This window comes from Podarcis erhardii (assembly GCF_964252035.2).
Source record: "Podarcis erhardii genome assembly, chromosome: 15".
Taxonomy (NCBI): Eukaryota; Metazoa; Chordata; class Lepidosauria; order Squamata; family Lacertidae; genus Podarcis; species Podarcis erhardii.
This window is the reverse complement of record NC_138505.1, coordinates 10,343,549-10,367,816: the sequence shown is the minus strand read 5'-3', so window position 1 is coordinate 10,367,816 and position 24,268 is coordinate 10,343,549. Positions and strand designations below refer to the sequence as shown.

The 24,268-nt window shown below is 47.3% G+C and overlaps 1 protein-coding gene across 5 annotated transcripts; it reads left to right on the top strand.

Moving 5' to 3' along the window:
* Positions 1 to 1,823: 1,823 nt before the first annotated feature.
* On the top strand, positions 1,824 to 23,030 carry CLK2 (CDC like kinase 2). 5 transcript variants are annotated; one of them, XM_081841100.1, is made up of 13 exons: positions 1,824 to 1,928; positions 7,298 to 7,461; positions 9,874 to 10,102; positions 13,146 to 13,239; positions 13,641 to 13,707; positions 14,453 to 14,569; positions 16,001 to 16,167; positions 17,697 to 17,791; positions 18,817 to 18,946; positions 19,100 to 19,182; positions 20,096 to 20,175; positions 20,333 to 20,423; positions 22,292 to 23,030. In XM_081841100.1, the coding sequence occupies exons 2-13, from the start codon at positions 7,298 to 7,300 to the stop codon at positions 22,472 to 22,474; spliced, it is 1,500 nt and encodes a 499-aa protein (XP_081697226.1). In that variant the 5' UTR covers positions 1,824 to 1,928; the 3' UTR covers positions 22,475 to 23,030. The 5 variants fall into 5 exon arrangements, with proteins under 5 accessions (XP_081697226.1, XP_081697228.1, XP_081697227.1 ...); XM_081841102.1 differs by lacking the exon at positions 1,824 to 1,928 and adding an exon at positions 2,119 to 2,280; XM_081841101.1 differs by lacking the exon at positions 1,824 to 1,928 and adding an exon at positions 2,144 to 2,280 and having other exon boundaries at positions 18,820 to 18,946.
* Positions 23,031 to 24,268: the final 1,238 nt, after the last annotated feature.

Here is a 24,268-nt window from a genome sequence, read left to right as displayed (position 1 = left end):
AACTTATGAATTAGTCCTACTTGTGATTAATAATTAACATTGTTGCTTTTTATTGATATTGGATATGATTAACAATTAATACTGCTTTGTATTAATGCAAACAGCAATTGTAATAAAAAAAACCAGCAGCTATTAAATTTCGTGTTAGTTCCTAATTTCTTACAAGCGCTTTCATGCGCCCAGTTTGGGTTTCTGTGGGAGGGGCGTGGCTACGGGCGTGGCATATGCTTGCCCCGCCCCTCCTAACCCCGCCCTTTCGCTCACTTCCTTCGCTTGGCAAGCGAGAGAGAGGAGGAGGGGTCACGTGCTGCCGCTCCCCTTTTCTCCCCGCTTCTCTTTCTCACTACGCATGCGTCTCTCGTGTATTTCTAGAATTAGGAAAATGTAGAGGTGACACACACCGCCGACTTCTGAATTACGAAGTGCATAATTTTCTATAGGTGTCAATGGCTCTCCTTCTCTCCTCCCTGAACAAAGCTTGAGTTAAAAAGAGCACACCTGAAGCACATGTTCCATCCTTTAAAGAATTCTGGGTACTGAAGTGTATTAAGAGTTGCTGGAAATTGTAATTCTGTTACACACGTTTACTAGTCTTTAATAATAATAATAATAATAATAATAATAATAATAATAATACCTTTATTGTCATTGCCCCCTTTCAGGGACAACGAAATTTACTTGGCTGCTCCATCCACCCAGGTAGGGCACTCCACACAAAATCAGAACAACTATAAAAACTATAAAAACACTAATTAAAACAATAAAATATAATACAGCAAGGAAGATTAGATGACTTTCAAAGTCCAGGTTTCCCATTCAGGGCCGAGATCGCTCTGGAGAAGAAGCTGTTCTTGAGACGGCTCGTTCTTGTCTTCATCGTCCTGTATCTCCGTCCTGACGGCAGGAGCTCCCCCTTTAAGGCAGGGGATGGGAGGAACCCTATGCTGCAAGGCTCCACTTCCCACCATCAGTAACCAGCAGCCGTGTCACTTGGGGCTGATGGAGATCCGAGCATCATCCTCCTCATTTATATCCAGGACTCGAGGCAGCTTACAAAACTTACAACACGCATGCCCAAAACCACAAAAAGCTGAAAACATACAAAAGAGAATAGTCAAAAAGTAATTGCATTGTAACAGAATTGAAACAATATTTTTTTTAAAAAAAACCTGAAAGATGTAAAAACAGCACAGAAGTAATAAAAGCAGAGGTTGTGCTCGAACACAGCTCAAGCAAAGGCTCGCTCCCGCATGCATTCAAGGCACTACGCTTACACGCAATACACTTTGCTGGGGATAGACAAGCCTCCAAAGCAGGGCTGGAAGAATGGCAGATGAAGATGATGGATTTTTTGGAGCTAGCCGACGTAACCGGAAGAGTCCGCGACCAGAAGGAGGAGGAGTATCAGGAAGAGCGGATTAAATTTAATGATTACTTAGTTAAATATGTTAAGTTAAATTAACCGAAAACAGCTTGCAGACACTTAATTGGCTTAGGATATTACAGTATCTATGTTAAGTGTCGAATTATTATGTTTAACTTCATAATGTGAAGATCTAAGGATGTTTAAGTTAAATTTTATAAGAAAACCGTTAAAAGGATATGCAATGAAATCCAACCAAGGGGAAGTGAGGAAGTCACGTAACAATGCTAATAAGTGTAATTTTCAACAAGGCTATAATTTATGTTTGTTTTCAACAAGGCTATGATTTATGTTTGTTATGTGTTTGTTTGTTTATAATGTGAAAACCAATAATTATTTTTTTTAAAAAAGCAGGGCTGGAGGAACCTGCCTGGCCTTCCAGCCGTTGCTGAACTGCAACTCCCAGCAACCCCAGCAGCCAGCAACGCCCAAAAGGTCGAGGAGGGCATGACGGGAGTTGTAGTCCCGCAACTCGCAAGGCAAACAACATTACCCTTCTTTCCAGGTGGGCGCGCGCCTCTTCCTCATTCCTATCTCTGCGGCTCCATTACGCCTCGCCCAACCCACCGCACGTCCGGCGACGCCAGCACGCGGCGCGTTCTTACGCCGCCTTCCCTCCCTCCCTCCCTCCCTCCCCCGTACGTGCCGTACGTGGCGTGCGTATGTGCGTATGCTGGGCGCGCGTCGATCGCGAGCGCAACGGCGACGGCGACGCATGCGCGCCGCCACTCGCCCGTTCGCTCGGAGCAGCTGGCTTCGTCCCTCAGTTCGGGGAAGTGGGGAGACGAGGAGCCGCCGCCGCCGCCGCCAAGACGGACTTCTTGTGGGACAAGCGCACCGGGCTGGCGGCCAAGAGGGTGCGGGAAAGTGCGGGGGGAGAGGGCTGTTCTGGACGGGGGGGGGCGAGGGGAGCTCGCCCTCCGCCCCTCCCCCCGCTGTGGGGGTGGGGGGCATCTATGGGGCAGGACGGGGGGGGCTCATGAGGGGCAGACCAGGCCCAGGCGGTGCTGTGGGAGGGGGGGTGACCTGGGGCAGCTCTTCCCTCGGTTGCCTTTTATTATTATTATTATTATTACTATTAGTATTATTATTATTATTAATCATCTCTCATTAATTACCTTTCAGTTAATTACATCACAATAATGGGGGTCGTGATCAGTTATTATATTATTATGTACAGTTATTTCGTGAACAGTTATTACATTATTATTACTATTATTATTATTATTATTATTAATCACCTCTCATTAATTACCTTTCAGTTAATTACATCACAATAATGGGGGTCATGATCAGTTATTATATTATTATGTACAGTTATTTCGTGAACAGTTATTACATTATTATTACTATTAGTATTATTAGTATTAATCACCTCTCATTAATTACCTTTCAGTTAATTACATCACAATAATGGGGGTCGTGATCAGTTATTATATTATTATGTACAGTTATTTCGTGAACAGTTATTACATCATTATTATTAGTATTAGAATTAGTATTATTAGTCACCTCTCATTAATTACCCTTCAGTTAATTACATCACAGTAATGGGGGGTCGTGAACAGTCACCCCCACAACCACACTTAGGCCTTGGGAACAACCAGGCGACCCCAGCAATGTGGGCCTCTGAGAGCCCTACTGGCAGCCTTATTTATTTTCCTGTATAGGCCGCTCGATTGTAAACACAGGCACCCCCCTCGGAGTGGCTGGGGGAAAAGACTGGAAAGCAGCGAATAGCTCAGTTGGTAGAGCATTAGGCTCTTAATGCCAGGGTCGGATGGGCAGGAGGTTGCGGGGGGGGGGTCTAGATGACCCTCGTGGTCCCTTCCAACTCTGCAAGTCTGTTATTCCGTGAAATTGTCCTGCTGTTGTAGTTGTAGTGGGTGAGGAGGGGCAGCTCTTCACTTGGCACTCTCTTTCTTTGCTCTTGTTGTCGTTTATCACATTTGTTTTCCACCTTTTCTTCCGAGGAACTGAAGGTGTTATTGCTGGCTTGTGCTCACTCTCTCTCTCTCTTCCACCAACCATTACTCACCTTCCCTAGCACTACATCATCACCCATTGTTGTTGTAGGGGTGTTGATTAACAGCAACCGCAACCACACTTAGGCATTGTTTAACTTTACAGCACAGTCCTAATGCAGGCAACACCAGGATGTGTGGATTGTGTTGGGCTAAGAGCCCAACTTTGGGGGTGTTATTTGTTTCATATAATTTATTATCTGCAGCTTGATTGTAAAAACCAAATAAACCTCAAAAGGGTTTCCAAAAAGAGTAAAGCAGTGAAATTATCAGTAAAGAAACCTCAGCTATTTAAAACAAAAAACCAGAACCAGATTAAAATGCATGTCAGCATTCTGCGTATCTGGATATGCTTGTCTAAGCAAGAAAATGTTTTTAGCAGGTGCTGAAAAAAAGTACAGCGAAGTTGTGTAGACCTCCTGTAATCGGGAGCTGTGTTAGGACCCACCCTCTTTTGACTATTTTAAATACTGAATTTTAAACAGAAGAGCCTAAGAAAGGGCCTGTCTAGTCCAGCTTCCTGTTCTTAACAGTGAGCAATCAGATTTTCAGGTTCCTGCGAGAAACCTGCAAATTATTTTAAATTGTTGTAACTCTGGGACCTGCAGGTGAAAGACAGGCAATACCAATAATAAAAATAATATTTGAAACATTTGCATACCATTTAATTATTTGCATTTCTATGTGGTGCCTATAAATGACAATCCACCGAAAACAGGACAACAAGCAAATTTATCATAAAATCAGATGTTTAATTTATTAGTTGCTTGTTACCGAGGGTGGTTTTCATATACATTCAGAGAGAGAGAGAGAGGCCAACTTAAAATCTGTTGACTTCTGTGGGTTTACTCTAAGTAGGACTTGGTTTGATAAAATTCCATCACTCTAGGGGAGTGACAAGAGCAGCTCCTTTGGGGTGGCTTTTCATTGCAATAATAATGACAATGCCACTGTTATTTCTTTATTACAGTGAAAGGCTTTTCCGTTTTGGAGGCACTTCGCAAAACGAATTTCCCTATGGGCTTGCTTCGCAAGACGAAAATGTCTTGCGAGTTCCTGCGGGTTTTTTCCCCCTTTCCCCCCCTTTTCCTAAGCCCTAAGCCGCTTATCAGCTGATCCGCTAAAAGCCGCTAAACTGCTAATAGCGCTAATCCGCTAAGCTGTCAATGGGCTTGCTTCACAAGACGAAAAAACCGCTATACGAAGAGCCTCACAGAACGGATTAATTTCGTCTTGCGAGGCACCACTGTACATGTATATCCCACCATACCTCCAAGGAGCTCAAGGTGGCATAGATGGGTCTCCCCCTCCCCATTTTTATCTTCACAAGAACACTTTGAGGTAGGTTAGCCTAAGAGACAGCAGCTAGCCCAGGATCACTCACAACTGAGCAGGGAATTGGACCCAGGTCTCCTAGAGTTCTAGCTCACCACTTGAACTATTATGTGCCACACTGGCACATTAACATGGTTAACAGCAGTGCTTTTATTTTTTAGGGGGGAAAGGTTCCGGTACTCACCAGGAGATAAAGGCATTTGAAAGCAGCCCTGAATCAGGAAGTTTTTTTAATGCTTGATGTTTTATTGTATTTTTATATTTTGCTGGAAGCTGCCCAGAGTGGCTGGGGAAACCCAGCCAGATTTGGGTGGGGGAATAAATAATAAAATTATTAAAGTTATTATTAACATCATGCCCTTTATATACCCAACACCAGCATTGTAGGGTGACTACTGTAGCTTTTCAGTGGAGGAGGCTGACTTTCTTTTCATTAGCATGATTTTGTCATTGAATATGAAAAGTAATGACATTGTTGAGTAATGTGTCTGTAATAGATGCAGCACAATTGTGTGTGAAATGTGTTACACTGACAGCAGGGTAAGAGGCTGGCTCCTGCTAGCATTATTTATTAGTAGTATATCAGTAGTAGTAATAGTAGTAATGACTTAACAACAGTAGCATTGTTAATAGTGTATTTGCAGTATTTTCAACACCATAATTGTATCTGAGGTGGGTGACGAGAGTAGTTTTTCAGTTCAAGTGTTGCTGTTTTTTAATTTAATAATGATGCTTATATTATTCAACCCTGTAATTCATAATATACATAGCACCGCCACTGATAGTGGATAGGAAGGACAGATTTTCAAGGGACAGGTTCTGTTTTTAAAATTAGTTTCATTAATATTAATGATAAATTAACAGCAGCTTTGTTAACAGTGTGTTGTCCCTGGGTGGTCTGGAGGCTGACGAGAGCATTGCCTTTTCAGAGGTGGCCCCTGCTTGTGGAATGCTCTTCCCGGGAAGGCTCACCTGGCACCATCTTTATTTCTAGTTGCTAGGCAAAGACTCTCCTCTTCACTTGCCCTTTTGGCCCTTAACTTGAAGGGTTTCAGGCATTTCTGGCCTCTTTGAGTGGGGCAGGATCTGTGAGCACTGGCAGAGGAAGAGGAGTGCGGGGGGAAGCTCCATGTATCTCCGCCACTGTCTGTGAGACCCATCATTTCAAGATGTGGTTTTAAGGCTTTTACCCGATTTGTTTTAATGAAGGTCGCTTTAGATCACTTTTGTGAGGAAAGTGACTAACAAATATAAATAATATTATTTTTATAATATGTCATCATTTGTTGGCAAGGCACCTAATAAATGTGTTCTAGGTGCTGTTAAAAAAAAAGGTATGGTGTGGATGTGGCCTAAGAAACTGATTTAGATACAGACTAAGAAATGGATGTAGATAAATAATTCTGGACACTATTTGTATATTGAATTATTTTTTATCCTATTGGTTTTTTTTTTAAAAAAGTCTGTAATGAATCCTGCTGCCTATGTGTGTCCTAGCTGTCTTATTCTGCTCCTTTTACAGTTCCTTGTTTTTTTAAAGTTTGCTTTGTAAATTATTAGTCTGAACTGAAAATGGAGCTGCATTTTTGTGTGTGTCCTTGTGCTTTGTCTCCAGCTCAGCTTTGAGTGTGTTTGTTGTTTGGTGCCGGGTTTCTTTTCTTTTCCTGCAGGGTTTCTAAAATGGTTTTCTTTGTGGTTCTTCTATCTCTTTCGCATGCTGTTCTGAGTGTGTGGAAAGGTGGTGGGTTGCATAGATTTATGAATCTCAAGCTCTTCTTGGCATGCTTAAACTCTGGAATGTGCTCCCACCTGAGCAGGTACTGAGGGCCACCTACTTGGGTGGCTTCAAGTTTAAAAGAGAATTAGGCAAGGTCATGGAAGAGAAACTTGCACAGCTTCCTGTGTATCAATGAACACAAGGACCTCATGGCGTAGAGGTGGGCAGAAAGACTGGGGGGTTGTATTTGTGATAGATTGGCAAAGATTTCTGATTCTCAGCTGTTTTAACAAGAGCAGTAACGAAAGCTCCCCTCCCACAATGGTGCATTCCGTGACATCTTTTATTTAGGTGTAAGTCCCAGTGTGGCAGTTGGAATTTCCTCCCCAGATTACAATTGCTGTGAATTCAAAGCAAAGGCGTGGGCAAGTGCATGCTCTGAGGCACTGGTCAGGAATGGAGGGAACTGTAGCCCTGCAAGATCTGGAAAGATACAGGCTCCTCCATCCCTGGGGGATAGGAAGAGCTATTTTAAGAGCAATTTGGAAACTCTGTATGGTCTTTTAAATGGCTCTTGATTGGATGTAACAGCATAATGGCAGGGCTTTTTTAATTAATGAAAAGCTTGTATAGATTAGTTTGTGTCAAAACACTATTTTGTTGACTGCTGTGGAAAGCCCTTTGTTTTATTTTCTTTTGCAATTCAAAACAGGCTCCTCCCCATTAACGTTTTAATTGCTGCTCACCTGGTGGCCAGTTTAGGCAGCCCCATTTAACCCTTCTTTCTTTTCCTTGCAGATGCCTCATTCCAGAAGGTTCCGCTCTTCAGAACGCAGCAGCCGGGGCAGCTTCCACGAGCGTTACAGAAGCCGCAAGCACAAGAGGAGGCGGAGTCGCTCGCGGTCGAGCAGCAGCGAGCGGCGCCACCGCAGGGAAGACAGCTATCATGTCCGTTCCCGCAGGTGAGCACGTGAGCAGAAGGTACCAAGAGCCAGCGCTGGCTGTGGCACCTGGAACAGAACCAGAGTGGCTCTGGGGTGAATGGCCCAACCTTCCCCCAGCCTGGTGCCCTCTAGATCAGCCCTCTAGATTCAACCGAAGTGGGTTGCAAAGCCTCTGCAAAGTCATTCGTAATTGTATTTGTATGCCGCTTTTATGCACCAAAATTATCATGCTCCAAGTGGCTTAAAACAAAGAAAACAGGAACATACACATTTCAAAATCAAATAGTGCAAGAGCAATTTCATAAGAACACAATAAAACAATAGCAAACATAACAACATACAAAAAGCAACATTTCAGTACTGTTAACTTTAACAAGGTTACCTTAATAGCATCCTATAGTAAAAATAGCAAGGGAGCTTGAAAGTTTCACCTTGGTCCTAGAAACAAGCCTCCCATTATGTTGTTGCAAGTTTTATAAGCAAACCCCAAATCATTATTGCTTGTACAGTGGTGCATTGGGTTAAGTACTTAGTTCGTTCCGGAGGTCCGTACTTAACCTGAAACTGTTCTTAACCTGAAGCACCACTTTAGCTAATGGGGCCTCCTGCTGCCGCTGTGCCGCCGGAGCACAATTTCTGTTCTCATCCTGAAGCAAAGTTCTTAACCTGAAGCAATATTTCTGGGTTAACTGAGTCTGTAACCTGAAGCGTATGTAACCTGAAGCGTATGTAACCCGAGGTACCACTGTAATCCTTTAAGTGGTCTTTTTTATTTCGTGGCAACTTACGATGCTGTGTTGTCAATTGTGGCAATAAATTGGTTGGTCACCATTCCAAGATGCTTTGGACTTGCAGGTCGCCATGCCAAAAAGATTGGGATCCACTGTTCTAGATGACATTAGACTCCAGCTCCCATTATCCCTGACCATTGGCTGTGCCTGCTGGGGCTGAAGGGAGTTGGAGTCTGGAAGGCATCAGTTCAGGGAAGGCTGAAGGTCCCTGAGGCTTCTGTCTATATGGTGTGTGTGTGTTTGTGTGTGTGTGTGTGTGTGTGTGTGTGTGTGCTTGTGTTTGCAATGCCCATTCTTCCATGCTTTTGAGATGTACACATGGGGGGAAAGAAACATGGTAAGCTCCCTGATGAGGCCTATTTTGTTTGTTTGTGTATATGCATAGCTGTCAACTTTTCCCTTTTTTTGTGAGGAATCCTATTCCCTTAAAAAAAGGGAAACGTTGACAGCTATGGGGTGTGTGTGTGTGTGTGTGTGTGTGTACACGTATATGTGTGTGTGTATATGTATATGTATATGTGTGTGTGTGTGTATATATATATACATTATATATATATATATATATATATATATATATATATATATATATATATGCAGGTTTTGGTGTCCTCGGGTGTCTTCCCGTGTAAAAGTTGGGGTGTCTAGGCGACGTTTCGACGAGGTCTCACTCGTCATCTTCAGGCTGGTGCTTTCGGCTTCTTGTTACTGGAACAGAGCAGGATCTCAGTGTTTGAGTTCCTATAAATACTGTAGAGGGGGTGTGGTGTATAGCCTCCAATGTTCGCCTAGACACCCCAACTTTTACACGGGAAGACACCCGAGGACACCAAAACCTGCATTCCTGTACCCGTGAAAATCTACGAAAGCAAATATATATATATATATATATATGGAATTCCAGAGGGGTAGTTGTGTATAATGCAGCGTACATAAAGGAAAGTACTTCTTCACACAGTGCACTGTTAAACTATGTAACTCGCTTCCACAGGGGCCGGGCTGGCCACCAGCTTGGATGCTTTTAAAGGAGGATTAGAACAATTCCTGGAGGATGAGGCTATCAGTGGCTAATGGCCCAATGGATGTGCCCTACCTCTACTGTCAGAGGCAGCAGGCCCCTCGATACCAGGAACTGGGAACCACACATGGATGGAGTTGCTGCTGCCCTGAGGTCCTGCTTGCGGGCTTCTGTGAGAACAGGATGCTGGACTAGATAGGCCGTTGGCCTGATGCAGCAGGGCTCTTCTTGTGTTCTTGCATAAAGAGGGCCTTCTCTGACACTTTCATAAAAACTGTTTGGTGCACAATGAGTGGCTGAGAAGAGTGAGAACAGTGGCTGAGAACAGATAGGTGCACAGCGCAAAGGACGATTGCAAACCGGGGCTGGGGACAACTGTTAATTAAATGCGAGGGGTATCGCTTGCCACTGAGATGCAACAGCTTCGCACGCCGCAGCTCTTACATGTCACAGTGCTTGGGTCCAGGGGGGCTGGGCAGGCAACAGAAGCAAGCAGGTCGTGGGGGGGGGGGAGCAAGCCTGGCCCAGGTGGCACTGTGAACCAGCCTTGCCCAACACCCTTTGCTTCTGCTCCTGGACGCTGGCTGAACTGTGCCATGTTTCTCCCCGCTGCCCTTCTCCCAGCTACGATGACCACTCCTCCGATCGGCGCGCCTACGACCGGCGCTACTGCGACGGCTATCGGCGAGACGGGTACAGCCGCGAGCGGGGCGACGCCTACTACGAGCCTGACTACCACCACTCCTACGAGTATCAGCGTTCCCGGGACGGCAGCTATCGCAGTTGCAAAAGCAGCCGCCGGAAGCGACGGCGGAGACGCCGCCGCAGCCGCTCCTTCAGCCGCTCCTCATCGGTGAGTAGTTGTCACGGCCTCCGAGCCTCCAGAGGCAGCCAGAGTTCTTCCGCGAGAAACACAACTGTGCAGTGGATGCTTTTGAGGCCCTGGTGTTAGTCCCGAACGCCCCCTTCCGTTCCAGAAATGTCCACTCTGCTTGGAGGCCTGTCCTGCTCTGTTGAGAGTCCTAGATTGCTCCCGCCCTTGTCTTTTGGTAAGGATGGTTACTAGCTATAATGGCTATGCTCTGCCTCCACAGTTGAAGGCAGTATTGCTTCCGAATACCATTCACAAGAGGGAGAGCGCTGTTTTGCTCAGGCTCAGGGTGCTGGACTGGATGGACCATGAGCCTGATTTGGCAGGGCTCTGATTGTGCTCTTACGATGGACTGCAAATGCTGCTGCATTAGGGACGTAAGAAGAGTCCCTTCTCCCCAGTGGCCAAGTTGGTCCTCCTGTGATGCCATCAATCGGAGCATGATGGCAATAATCCTCTCCCTGGCTACTGTTCTCTAGGGGGCAGGCTGCCCCCATCTCAGAGGTAGCTCATAGCCATCATGACAACCAGCCATTGATGTCCTTTCCCCACCTCATGAATTTGCCTGCATCCCCTTTTAAGGTCACCTGAGGTGCTCTCAGAGGGCTCAGGCCAGCCAGTGTCGAGGGTGGACTAATGCGTCCCGATCTGAGAGTTTTCAGACTTCTCTAGACGCACAGGCAAGGCCTTTGATTTTGTGCTAAAAAGAAGATTCACAGTTTGACTTCTTGTGACAACAGCCTCGCCACGGGTGTGTGTAAATGATTTCAGCCTATCCCTTGCAGTGGGCCTCCTCAGCTTGTTTGCTCCCAGGTAGCTGTCTTCACCTCCACATACAAGTAGGGAATAGAGGCCTCTGGCACCCTGCTGGCTCCATAGTCTAAATTTCAGGACCATGGTCCATCTAGCTCAGTATTCCCTACACTGACTGGCAGAGGCTCTCCTGGATTTCAGACAGGGGGTCTCTCCCTGTCCTCCCTGAAGATGCAGCATCAGCAAAGCAGGTGCTGTGGCCCTGAGCAATATGTCTTTCTCCCCACCCTGTTGTAAGCCCAACAGGGATGCCAGACTGGCAACCTGTGAGAGTATGAAATAGAAAACCAACTTTGTATTCCATCTATCTAGCCCAGTCTTTACATAGCCTGACTGGCAGTATCTCTCTAAAGTTTATTTGGGGCAGAGGACCTTTCCCAGCCTTACAAGGAGATGCCAGCAACTGAGCAGGGGACCTTTTTCGCTTGCAAAGGATGTAGTTCGTTGAATTCTCTGCATATGAAGCTACTGAATACTGAGTGAAACAGCTGGTTCATTTTGCCCAAGACCAGCTCGCTTGATAGAGTTTGAAGAGGTTTTTAAAGTGAGCAAGCTCTGTGTTATAGGAAGAAAACAGGTAGACCTCTTGGATACTCCCAGAACAGTGGGTGCCTGCCAGCTTTTTAACATTTCTCATGGGGAATCTGTGGCTTTCCTGATACTGCTGGACTATAGCATGACCAGTGATTATGGGAGCTGTTGCCCAGCAACTTCTGGAGGTCAATAGGTTTTCTGTCACTTCCCAGGACAGGCATGGGCTTTATTGTAGAATTGGTGTGTCCCCAACTTCTGACAGCTGACACACATACCTTTCCCCGAACTAACAAATGAGGATGTTAAAAATTGAGGACACAATTCCTTCTTGCACCTAAAAACATGTTGCCTTTGAGGTTCTGTAAGAGTATGAACCAACAACTCCTTTGTTTTCTGTCGTGTGTCTGCTTGTCCTGGTCATACCTCTCGACTGGAAGGCCAGAGCAGTGACTTAGTCCAGAGATGCAGCAGGCAGCTTCGTACAAGAGCTCTTGCCTCTATGTGTTGGAAGGAATTGAAACCACCCCATCACACACTGTGCAAACATGCTGCAAAATTATCTTCTCCCCTGAAAGCAGAGGCTGTTCAGAAGGAGGCATGGCCAGAGCGCCAAATGGTGCAGAGAAGCAACAGTCAGGCTCTTCCACTCATGAGTCCTCTGGACTTTTGGGAGCCTTGAACCAGGAAATGTTCTGGTACACGGCGTAGGTACATAACTGACCCAGCTTTTTTGGTTAGTGGATAGAGCTCAGCCAAAGTTCCACCTTACGGGGAGCTGTGTGCTTCAACCTAATTTCTCTCCTCGTGGTAACTGGGGAAAATGCGCCCTGAGGTTATAGCTTCTGGGAACATGGGGGATCTTCCTTAGACCAGTTCAGGCCTTTTGCCCATCTAGCCCAGTAGATTCTGACTGTCAGTGCTTCTCCTTGACCTCGGACAGAGAAAGGTCTTGCCCATCACCAGCTGCCTGGAGTTGCCAGGGACTTAACCCTGGGCCTTCAGTCTACAGAGCATGTGCTCAGCCATCAAAGTCCACTTCCTTCCCTGCTCTGGATGTTGGGGGTAAGCAAGTCTAGGAGGCTGGAAAGGATGAGGTTGACCATGGAGGATTTCCACCCCTTGCCACTGATCGTCTGGTGGGTCTGCTTCAAGCAAGCCCTATCCCTTTCCTGTGGTTGCTGAGCTTCTGGCTGGTGAGCCACTGTCTGTGTGCTCTTCCAGCATGTAGACCCTATCATGCGAGGACCCAACTTTTCTCTCTGCCCTGTCCTTTTTTACTGCCTTGGGTGGGTCTGTTTTGTGGAAGACTTTCTCCATATATATATATTTATATATTTTACTACTACTTCTTTGATTATACTTTTTATTTTTTTAAAAGAGAGATTTCCTAAGCTAGTGTGTGTGTTATCTTGACTTTTTTTTCCCTTGCAATATCCCTTATCGTTTATATATATATGCGCCTCTGCGCCGTATGAATTGGCCTGGGAATCGTCCCTCCTTCCTTCCTCAAATCTGCCAACGGGCCTACCTACCATTTCCATGGGTGACGCTTGGCTGGCTGGCTTGCCCCTGCGCTGGTTTGAAAACGCCCCGAATTGGCCGGGTGAATGAATGAATGAAAACACGAAAACCCTCCCCTCCTCCGCCTGTGCCTGCGTTTTTGGGGACCCCCCCGCAGCGGAGTCAGCAAAGCGGCCGGAGAGCCAAGAGCGTGGAAGACGACGACGAAGGCCACCTCGTCTATCGCATCGGCGACTGGCTTCAAGAAAGATGTACAGCCAAATCGTAACATAATCTAGTCTCTAGTTAAGCTCCCATTGCAGTCGCGCAGTTGCTCTCTTAGCTTCCCCTTCCCGCCCTGTTCCTTTTTTTTCTTCTTCGCAGTATTAATTGTTGTTGTTGTTATTTTTTTTAAGGGAAAAAAAAAAAGCCCAGCCCTTCTTCTGTTTCCTTTTCTTTAAAGAGTCTCCCTTCCCAACTCCATTCTCTGTTATCTTTTCATATTGTTACCCAAAGTGTCAGGGATTGAATTAGTTTGCAGGGGCCTCCCTGTCTTGGCTCTTTGAGCTGGCAAAGGCAGCCTTTGTGATGGTGTGTTATGCGCTGTGACCAGACACTGCTTGTTCTCTTACATTCTCTTTCTCTCTTTCTCTGTCTCTCTCTCCTTTCTCAGACGAGATTATTAGCACCCTCGGAGAGGGCACTTTTGGCCGGGTGGTACAGTGTGTGGATCACCGCAGGTGAGTGAGCCGGTGGCAGAAGGAAGCAGCATTTGGGATTCTTGTCTGAGCGGCAGCTGTGCTGGCCACTTGCAGCAAACATAGCAAATGTGTTCCGCTTAAAGGCTTAGGGGGCTGAATCGTGCATTGTGGGCTGGAACTGCTTTTGTGTGAGGAACAGCAAAAGCACCTGGGCATCCTCCAGCTTAGAAAAAAGGAGTGACTCAGGAGTTGTGGGGAAGGGCCCTAGCTCACTGCTAGAGCAGCTGCTTTACATGCCGGAGGTCCCAGCCTCAGTCCCCAGTATCTCCAGGTAGGGCTGGGGAAAAGGCTCCTGTCTGAAATCCAGGAAAGTCAGCACAGCCTGTACTGAACTAGAGGGACCCAATGGTCTGACTCAGTAGAAGGCAGATTCCTAGAGTGTCTCTAGGATACAGCAGTAGCTCAGTTGGCCATAGGTCAGTTGTAGAGCATCCGATTTGTGTACATGAAGTCCCAGGTTCAATGTGAAGCATCTCCAGGTAGGGCTGGAAATGTCCCCTCCTTGAAACCCCAGAGAGCCTGTGCCGGTCAGTGTAGACAGTACTGAGCTAGATGTTCTAATGGTTTGACTAGTACAGGGGTCAGTCATAACCACTTCTGGAGGGCTCCACAGGTTCTCTATAGTCAGAAGTTGAGATGATCAATAGCATTTCAAGCATCTCTCCCCGACTTCTTCCACCCAAATACCTTGATTCTGAGATACTTCTCCTGCATTCCTCCCAAGGGGCAATACACGGGTGGCTCTAAAAATAATCAAGAATGTGGAAAAGTACAAAGAGGCAGCTCGGCTGGAGATCAACGTGCTGGAGAAAATTAACGAGAAGGATCCGGAGAACAAGAAGTGAGTAGCTCTAACACATCTGGAAATAGGTGTGTGCAGCCTCTGCAAAATCTCTTGTCAAGGAGAAGAACTCCGGCCCGGCCTTTTCCCCCCTGGTTTACCTTCCTAGACCAGGTCCAGGAACTCCTGGCTTTCTCCTACAATGCCACCTAGTGGAGATTACTTATATTTCTGTAAAGGAACTCAAGGGCAGTGTAGAAATGTCTTTACCAGTGGTAGCTGGTGGCCATTGGGTTAGGCAGGTTAGACTGAGAGAAGTAGCAGCCAGCCTATGGCCCACCTAGTAAGCAGAGTTGTTGCAACAGCCAAGGGGGGAGTCGAGCATCACTGTTCTCCAAGCATAATTCAAAGTGTTGGTGCTGACCTTTAAAGCCCTAAACGGCCTCGGTCCAGTATACCTGAAGGAGCGTCTCCACCCCCATCGTTCTACCCGGACACTGAGGTCCAGCTCCGAGGGCCTTCTGGAGGTTCCCTCGCTGCGAGAAGCCAAGTTACAGAAAACCAGGCAGAGGGCCTTCTCGGTAGTGACGCCCGCCCTGTGGAACGCCCTCCCACCAGATGTCAAAGAGAAAAACAGCTACCAGACTTTTAGAAGGCAGCCCTCTTTAGGGAAGCTTTTAACGTTTAACAGACTACTGTATTTTAATATTCTGTTGGAAGCCGCCCAGAGTGGCTGGGGAAACCCAGCCAGATGAGCGGGGTATAAATAATAAATTATTATTATTATTATTATTATTATTATTATTATTATTATTCTCAGTGGAGGCAATGGAGAGGCCTTGCCGTCCCTTCTCTCTCCTGCTTTAACCTGATAAAATGGCTGCAGCTAGTTGAGGGGGGAGGGTTTTTGAAAAGAATAATCTTTCTTGGATTATCATATATAATAGCAATTATATAACATGACATCCCCCCACCCCCATAACCGGTATTAGGTTGCACATTAACATGAACAATTCTTATAAATATCTACAAATTATCTAAACGTCCGGCATGTAACGTTCTGGAGACAGCACAAAAATTGTGCTATCTGTCTCAGTCATTCCCAAGGAAGTAATATAGTTCAAGCCGTCCTCTTCAGGATAGCAATACATGCAAAGATGCTTTGTGGAGAGTTTTATCTTCGAAGACCAGTGTCATTCGTATATGGAGTAAATGGCCATCATATTGCAATCCCCACCCCCACCCCCGTTTTATAACCTCTGAGTTATTTTCTCAGGAGTGGCCAATTACCAGACATTTTTGTACCCCGAGTCGTGGTACAGTCCTTGTCTGAGGCCCTCAAGGTTTCAGCCATAGCTAGCCGAGTGGCCAGTAAAAGAATAAGCAATAAATATTTGCAAGTCCCATCACTCTCCTCCTGTAGCCTGATAAAACAGCAGCGAGTTGCAGGGAGGAGTCTTCCAACTGCCTGTGCTTTTCTCTGTCCTCCAGCCTGTGCGTGCAGATGTACGATTGGTTCGACTATCACGGTCACATGTGCATTTCCTTCGAGCTGCTGGGACTCAGCACCTTTGACTTCCTGAAGGACAACAATTACCTGCCTTACCCCCTCCACCAGATAAGGCACATGGCCTATCAAGTGTGCCTGGCTGTCAAATGTGAGTGCCAAGAGCAGACACGATCTGGGGTGGGAGGGCAAGTGGGGACAAGAGACTGCAGGAAGACGCAGGCCTGCTGGATCTGGACGGTTTAATGCATTTATTTTTTTAGACCATTTCCGTTAAAAAAAAAAAAGGCTGCAGCTCTTGAGTTGCAGCTTTTTGTAGTTTAGAGAAAAGCTGAACAAGAGGTGACATGAAGTTTGTAAAACAATGCATGGCCTGGAGAAAGTACACAAGAGCCCAGCAGGATCAGGCCAGTGGTCCATCTAGTCCAGCATCCTGTTCTCACAGTGGCCACCAGATGCCTAGAAAGCAGGACCCAAGCAGAAAAATGCAGTTCCCTCTTGTGTTTTTCAGCAGCTGGTATTCAGCATTATTACAGTGGTGCCTTGCAAGACGAAAAGAATCTGTTCCGCGATTCTCTTCGTCTAGCGGGTTTTTCGTCTTGCGAAGCAAGCCCATTGACAGCTTAGCGGATTAGCGCTATTAGCGGTCTAGCGGCTTTTAGCGATCAGCTGAGAAGCGGCTTATCAGCGGAACAGCTGATAAGCAGCTTAGCGGCTTAGGAAAGGGGCGAAAAAGGCGAAAAAACCCCGCGGGAACTCGCAATATTTTTTCGTCTTGCAAAGCAAGCCCATAGAGAAATTCGTTTAGCGAAGCGCCTCCAAAACGGAAAACCCTTTCGTCTAGCGGGTTTTCCGTCTTGCGAGGCGTTCGTCTTGCAGGGCACCACTGTACTACAAACTTGCCTCACAGGGGAGTTGCAGGGACAGACCCAGAACATGCAGTCTTCCCTCTGCCTGGACTCGAGAACCTGGAACAGGTTCTTACATTTTGCATACCCGGAAGGTAGAGCCACCTGTACAAAGTCGAGAGGTTTTTGCGTCTTTGCAGACACCCCTGCCCCACTCTGTCCTCCATCCTGGCAAGCCAGAGGGATGGTTGCAGTTCAAGGACACGTTCCAGCCACACAAATCCACTTCAGGAGGAGATAGAGCAGGGCTGCTGAGAGGTGTAGTCCGAGGAGCCTCGCAAAGACTCAGTGGAGAGGTACCAGAGGCCACATTTGGTCTTCATTTCCTCACTCACCTCTGCCATAGATCTCTGGAAGGCTGAGCTTGCTTTGCACGAAAAATGTCCACTCACAAACTTTGAAATCTCCAGCTAAAATAATCCCAGGCAGAAAAGCCAGACGACACCTCTGTGTGTCCTTCGATGAGACATTACTCTCCATCATTCTCTGTAGAAAGCAACTTGGTTTTGTTCAGCTGCAGCCAGGAGGGAAGTGTCCCCTAAAAGTGGATGTGTTAAACCTGGAAAGATGAAAATGTTGTCTTTAAAAGGTTTCCAAGGAGAGGGCTTGGATGGGAGGGGAGCTGACCTGTGGCCTGGTTCACGTAGAGAACTTTTAGAGCTGTGCAGGATGAACGAGTACAGCTTTTCCTTTGCGAGTTTTAACATCCTGCCTTGTACCCACCTCTCGTGTCAAAATATGAGCTGGTTTCATTTCCTCCCTCCCCCTTCAGTTTTGCATGAAAACAAGCTCACGCATACGGATCTCAAGCCCGAAAACATCCTCTTTGTCAACTCTGATTATGAGATGACCTACAACCTGGAAAAGGTGAGTCTGTGCATTGGATAAATCTGTATCGTACTGCAACAAACAGGCCAGAGCAGGGGTGGCCAAAACTCCCTTTGCACTTTGCAATCTGCGCAGCATTGGCTCCAGGGAGGAAAGAGTGATGAGCAGGGCTGCTTGGCAGGATATAGGAAGCTTGGCAGGATATGGGATTCAAGACCATTGGGCCATCAAGCTCAGTACTGTCTACACTGACTGGCAGCGCCTCTTCAGGGTTTCAGGCAGGGAGTCTCTACCCACCCTACCTGGAGGTGCCAGAGAATGAACCAGGAATCGTCTGCATGTAAAGCTGCGTCCTTTCCCCATCCTTGCCTGGGAAATCAGTCAAGGCGTGGTGAACCTTTTTCAGCCTGAGGGCCACATTCCCTCTTGGGCAATCTTCCAGGGGCCAGAGGCAAAAGTGGGCAGAGCAACAAACACCAAGTTTCCCCAATGTACAGTAGGCTAGTTTCAGCGTTTCCCAAACTTGAGTCTCCAACTGTTTCTGGATGATGATGATGATGATGATAATAATATTAATAAATTTATAATTTATACCCCGCCCATCTGGCTGGGTTTCCCTAGCCACTCTGGGCAGCTTCCAACAAAGTATTAAAATAGAGTAGTCTGTTAAACATTAAAAGCTTCCCTAGAAAGGACTACAATTCCCATCATCCCTGACCATTGGTCCTGCTAGCTGGGGATGATGGGAGTTGTAGTCCAAAAAACAGCTGGAGACCCAAGTTTGGGAAACACTGCTACCCACATTCAAACCCACCTTCTTGATCTTCTAAGCAAGAGGCATTATGGGAGTCCCAGGGCATATTCCAGCCAAGCAAAAAATGCTCAGAAGCCAAGGTGGGAGGTGAAGCAGAGCTGTTGAGGGATGTGGCCTGGGGAAGAGGGGTGTAGCCAGATATAGAGGCCTGGGGGGGGGCTGCACATGGCCCCAGAGCCTGACCCCCCTCCATCCTGCATTAAATGCCCCTTCCCCTTCTTTTCTTCCCCTGTCTCCCCCTCCCCACAAGAAGCGAGACGAGCGGAGCGTCAAGAACACGGCCGTCCGGGTGGTCGATTTCGGCAGCGCCACCTTCGACCACGAGCACCACAGCACCATCGTTTCCACGCGGCACTACCGGGCCCCGGAAGTCATCCTGGGTCAGTGTCTTGGCGCTCACTTGATTTGGGGGTTGCTAGTGAGTTTGTGCAGGTGGGCAGGGCAGGAAGATCCGCACATGACTGGGCTGGTGAGGAGAGGTGGGGCAGCAGCGGGGCTTGGCAACCTGCTGAAATTCTTTCTCGGTATGACAGAGCTCGGTTGGACCCAGCCCTGTGACGTCTGGAGCATCGGCTGCATCATCTTCGAGTACTACATGGGCTTCACTTTGTTCCAGGTGAGCATCCCACAAGGCCTGTAGCACAAATTGCCTGTAGCATCGGTTCTCAAAACTCTGTCCCCAGTACATCTGCAAAGACCTCACTACAACACTGGCAACCAACTGTCAGGGGCTGGACTGAGGAAGAATGGTGGGAGCTGCAGTCTCCTGGGAAGAGGAGGACAGTGTAGATTTAGAACAGTGGTTTGCCGAAAGGCATAGTTCAGGGGGAAAGCTGGGATATATTGGGGGAGCAGCAGGAAGGAGAAGCATCAGGGGAGAGACATTTAACAGACTCAGTGTCTCTTGAAAGCATTCCTGATCCTCCCTCTCCCAAAACCAGACAGGCTCTGTGAGTAGCAGAGCAGAAATCTCAGAGACAGAAAGCACTGACCAGCCGGTGCAGGGGTGATGTATATTAGGAGGGACTGAAGGGGTGGGACTTTACTTGGAGTAACACCATTATTGTAAAGACAGCGTTCCTTTGTCTCTCTCTGTGAATACTGAATAAATTACGTGGTAAGAAGTATTTCATTTATAGTCATAATTCTTGTTATGTCCGGTTCAGGTTACGTCTTTTCAGGTTGCGTCCCGTGGCGACCCGGAAGTACCGGAAACGGTTACTTCCGGGTTTCGCTGCTTGTGCATGTGCGCAAAATGACATCATGCGCAGAAGCGGCGAATCGCAACCCGTGCGTGTGCAGATGCAGGTTGCGTTCCTTTCAGGTTGAGAATGGGGATCCAGAACGGATCCTGTTCGCAACCAGAGGTACCACTGTATCTGCCTTTTGACTGCCACCGGAGGAGTGATCGTAATTTCCTGAAGCCTTGATGGAGCTTTGACACCAACTTCAAAACAAAATGTTATTTTGGCATATTGCCCCCTCCCCCCAAAAAAACCATTTTCAACCCCAAGCTGTTTTTCTTTCAGACCCATGATAACAGAGAGCATCTGGCAATGATGGAGCGAATCCTGGGTCCCCTTCCATCGAGGATGACCAGGAAGACCAGGTGGGGCCTTTTTGGTGCTCATGTGTGAGATGGGATGGGAAAATCTGAAATGCTTCCTTCCTTTGGGGTTGTTGGGTGGGTGGCTGCTCCCTAACCCCTCCGCTCACCTGGCTTTTTGTAATCTGGCCCTCACCTGGCCGTTTCTCGTTCACTGCAGGAAGCAGAAATACTTCTACCACGGCCGCCTGGACTGGGACGAGAACACCTCTGCTGGGCGCTATGTTCGAGAGAACTGCAAGCCGCTGAGAGTAAGGCTGCTTTGTGATGGGAGAGGGAGATCTGGAGGGATGTCACAGGGTCTGGGAGAAGGGTTGGGCAAGGCAGGTTGGCTGGCACCAGTGGAAACTCTGGGTAGGAGCAAATAGCAGTTTTCACCTACGAAGTGGTCATATATAACGAGACATAAGGAGAGCCTGCTGGATCAGGCCAGTGGCCTATCTAGTCCAGGATCCTGTCCTCACAGTGGCTGGCCAGGTGAACCAGTGTGGACTCCTCAAACAGGTCCTGAACGCAAGAGCAAGCTCCCCTCTGGCCACGGAATAGCCAATTGGTAGCCTCCCCCTCCCCAAATTTGCCCAATCCGCTTTTAAAGCCATCCAATCTGTTGGCTGTTACTGCCCCCTGTGGGAGCAAGTTGCATAGTTCAGCTGTGCGCTGCATGAAGAAGTCCCGTGTTTTATCTGTCCTGAATCTTACAACGTTCGTATTCCTTAGATGCCCCCAAGTTTTAGTGTTTCTGAGTGACGGGGGGAGTCTTTTCTCTCTCCACTTCCTCCAGGCCATACATCTCTCTCATGCCACCTGTTACTCGCTTTTAATAATAATAATAATAATAATAATAATAATAATAATAATAATAATAATTTATTTGTACCCCGCCCATCTGGCTGGGTTTCCCCAGCCACTCTGGGCGGCTTCCACAGAAACCAAAAATACACTAAAATATCACACATATTACTCTATAAACCAGTGTTAAAAGATATATAAGCTAGGTGCCAAATGGCTTCTTAAACCCAGGGTTACAAGTCTCCAAAACGGAATGCCTCAGTTGCCATTTGGGTGCCAGGCGGCTCAAAGGTCACATTTTTCAGTACAACTTCTTGGTTCCTGAAATTGGTTCTTATTGTGCAGATAAAGTATAATGGATAGAATTCTGCAGGATGGGGTATTAGTGTGTGAAAACAATCCAGATCCAAGGATCCCTTGGCATTCATCTCCAGATGGTGGAGACGTCAGGCGCCATCTTGGCGCCCGGGCATCTTCACTTGGTTGCATGTGGCCGATAGCCAGGTGCAAAATACGCATGGCAAATTTCGAACGTTGCTCTAAACCTAAGAATCGCCTTTCCTCATGAGGGGGTTGCTGCATCCCCTTGATCATTTTGCTTGCCCTTTGGGGAACTTTTCCCGGCTCTAAGTAAAGGTAAAGGGACCCCTGACCATTAGGTCCAGTCGTGACCGACTCTGGGGTTGCGGCGCTCATCTCGCTTTATTGGCGTACAGCTTCCGGGTCATGTGGCCAGCATGACTAAGCCGCTTCTGGCGAACCAGAGCAGCGCACGGAAATGCCATTTACCTTCCTACCGGAGCGGTACCTGTTTATCTCCTTGCACTTTGACGTGCTTTTGAACTGCTAGGTTGGCAGGAGCAGGGACCGAGCAACGGGAGCTCACCCCGCCACGGGGATTCGAACCACCAACCTTCTGATCGGCAAGTCCTAGGCTCTGTGGTTTAACCCACAGCGCTACCCGCATCCCAGCTCTACAATACAGTGGTACCTCGGGTTAAGTACTTAATTCGTTCCGGAGGTCCGTACTTAACCTGAAACTGTTCTTAACCTGAAGCACCACTTTAGCTAATGGGGCCTCCTGCTGCTGCCGCGCCACCGGAGCATGATTTCTGTTCTCATCCTGAAGCAAAGTTCTTAGCCTGAAGCACTATTTCTGGGTTAGCGGAGTCTGTAACCTGAAGCGTATGTAACCTGAAGCATATGTAACCCGAGGTACCACTGTATCCTTTTTGTGGTGAGGCGACCAGAACAGCACACAACATCTCCATAGGTTTGCCTCCAGCAGCCGGTCTTTCCTTGTGTTCTGACAGCCGCCTTCTCCCCACAGAGGTACCTGGCCTCCGAGGCCGAAGAACACCACCAGCTCTTCGACCTCATCGAGGGCATGCTGGAATACGAGCCGGCCAAGCGGCTGACGCTGGCCGAGGCCCTGAAGCACCCCTTCTTTGACTCCCTGAAGCTGCAGCCTGGCCCCAAAGCCTGGGACTCCAGCCGTGACATCAGCCGGTGACCAGCGTAGCTCCTCCTCCCTGACTCATCCCCGCCCCCCCTTGATACCTTCCCGCACATTCGGCCCCTGTGGAGGCTCGTGCAGGTTACGCTCATGCATTTTGGTGCTTTAAAAATAATAATAACAGGGACGACGATAATACAGACTGCGTCCTGATTCACCACAGGCTCCCTTTTTTGTTATCATGTAAAGCTTGTTAATATGTGAGATAGTGTGTGTATATATATAAATATAAATATCTATATATATAAACATGCAGGAAATCTTGTGGCATTTCCCACCTGCCCCCATTCCTGTAAATAATGTGACTCTCCCTCTGAATCGGTGCCCTCTTCTCCTTTCTTGCTCCTGCTGTGTACATAATTCCACCCCCCTCTCTCCCCTCTGCGGTGTGTTCTCAACGTCCCCATGTAAGTTATAAGGCTGGTGGGATCCCCTTTGGGGAATTATTTTTGGATACTAAACCATAGCCCATTCCAATGCCAGGATTTTATATGGATTTTGTACAGTCTTTGTGGGAAAATGAAATAAAATATGACATGAATTAATGCTATAAGGGCTGTTGTTTGGGATGCTGGTTGTAGCTGTCTCCTTCCTTCTCTATTTCTTTTGCCCACCTCAATCCTGACAATGGTTAATAGGATTCCAATGGGAAGTGGACTGTCTTAGTAGTCCTCTGCCCCAACTATCATATAAAGTTTGGTAAAGTTAAAATGGGTGGTATAGTGGTTGGAGCAGTGGGCTGGCACCTGGGAGCCCAGGTTTCAAATCTTCACTCAGCCATGTTGAGAGTCCTGCATTACAGAGGACTGGACTAGATGACTCTCGAGGTCCCTACAATTCTATGACGCTCTCGCGGCATAGCCTCGGGCCAGTCACGGCCTCAAAAGACACACAACACCACCAATTTGTGGAGGGTGGGGTTGCGTCCAAGTCAATCATAAAGTAGACCCATTGGAAATTAACCGGCCAGCGCTAGGCATGTCCATTCAGGTCATTGGGTCTAATTTGGGTCTAATACCCCTCAAGCTTGGGTGGTGGCAGCCCAGGACAGGGCCTTCTCGGTGGCAGCCCCTCAGTTGTGGACTTCCCTCCCACAGAGGTCCACCTGGTACCTTCGCTAGACAACTTTTGGTGATTACTGAAGATGCACCTCTTTGCCCTGGGCTTTGACACCCAAGATGTCTGTTTTCAGGGCTCGCACCCTTGTTCCTATGACTAATCTGTTTTAACTTTTTAAATTTTGAATAGTTGTTGGACCCTGCCTTGGGACCTGCGGATTGGGCAGTATAAATTTAATGATGATACAGGGATTTGTATTTAAATAGGTCCCCGTAAGATTTCCTACCCCCATCAACTTTTCCTATAAGGCCCCCAAAATTACAATAATACTCAGTTACGAAAAATGGTGAGGAAAATGTTTAACAGCTATAAAATGAGTAAACCCAGTTGAAGTGGAACAGAGCAGTATAAATTCATTAAAACAAAATGCCTTTAGCTGTCAAATGCCAGGCTGAAGTGTCGCATCTTCATTATACGGAAGGGAGTGTCACAATTTGGGGGCTGCTGCAGAGGAACAAAAGCAGCACTTTTTACCCTAAAATGGGCGTCTTTTTACTCACCTGGGTATGTTGTGCTGAGAAATACATTGCGTAATCTAGAGACAAGCAAGCACCAATGGGTAATTACGGGGTTTATCCAGTGTTAGTCCTACTCAAAGTAGACTCGTTGAAATGGTTTTCTTTATTACTTTCAGTGGGTCGTCTAATGCTGGAAAAAACCCCAATGTTCTGA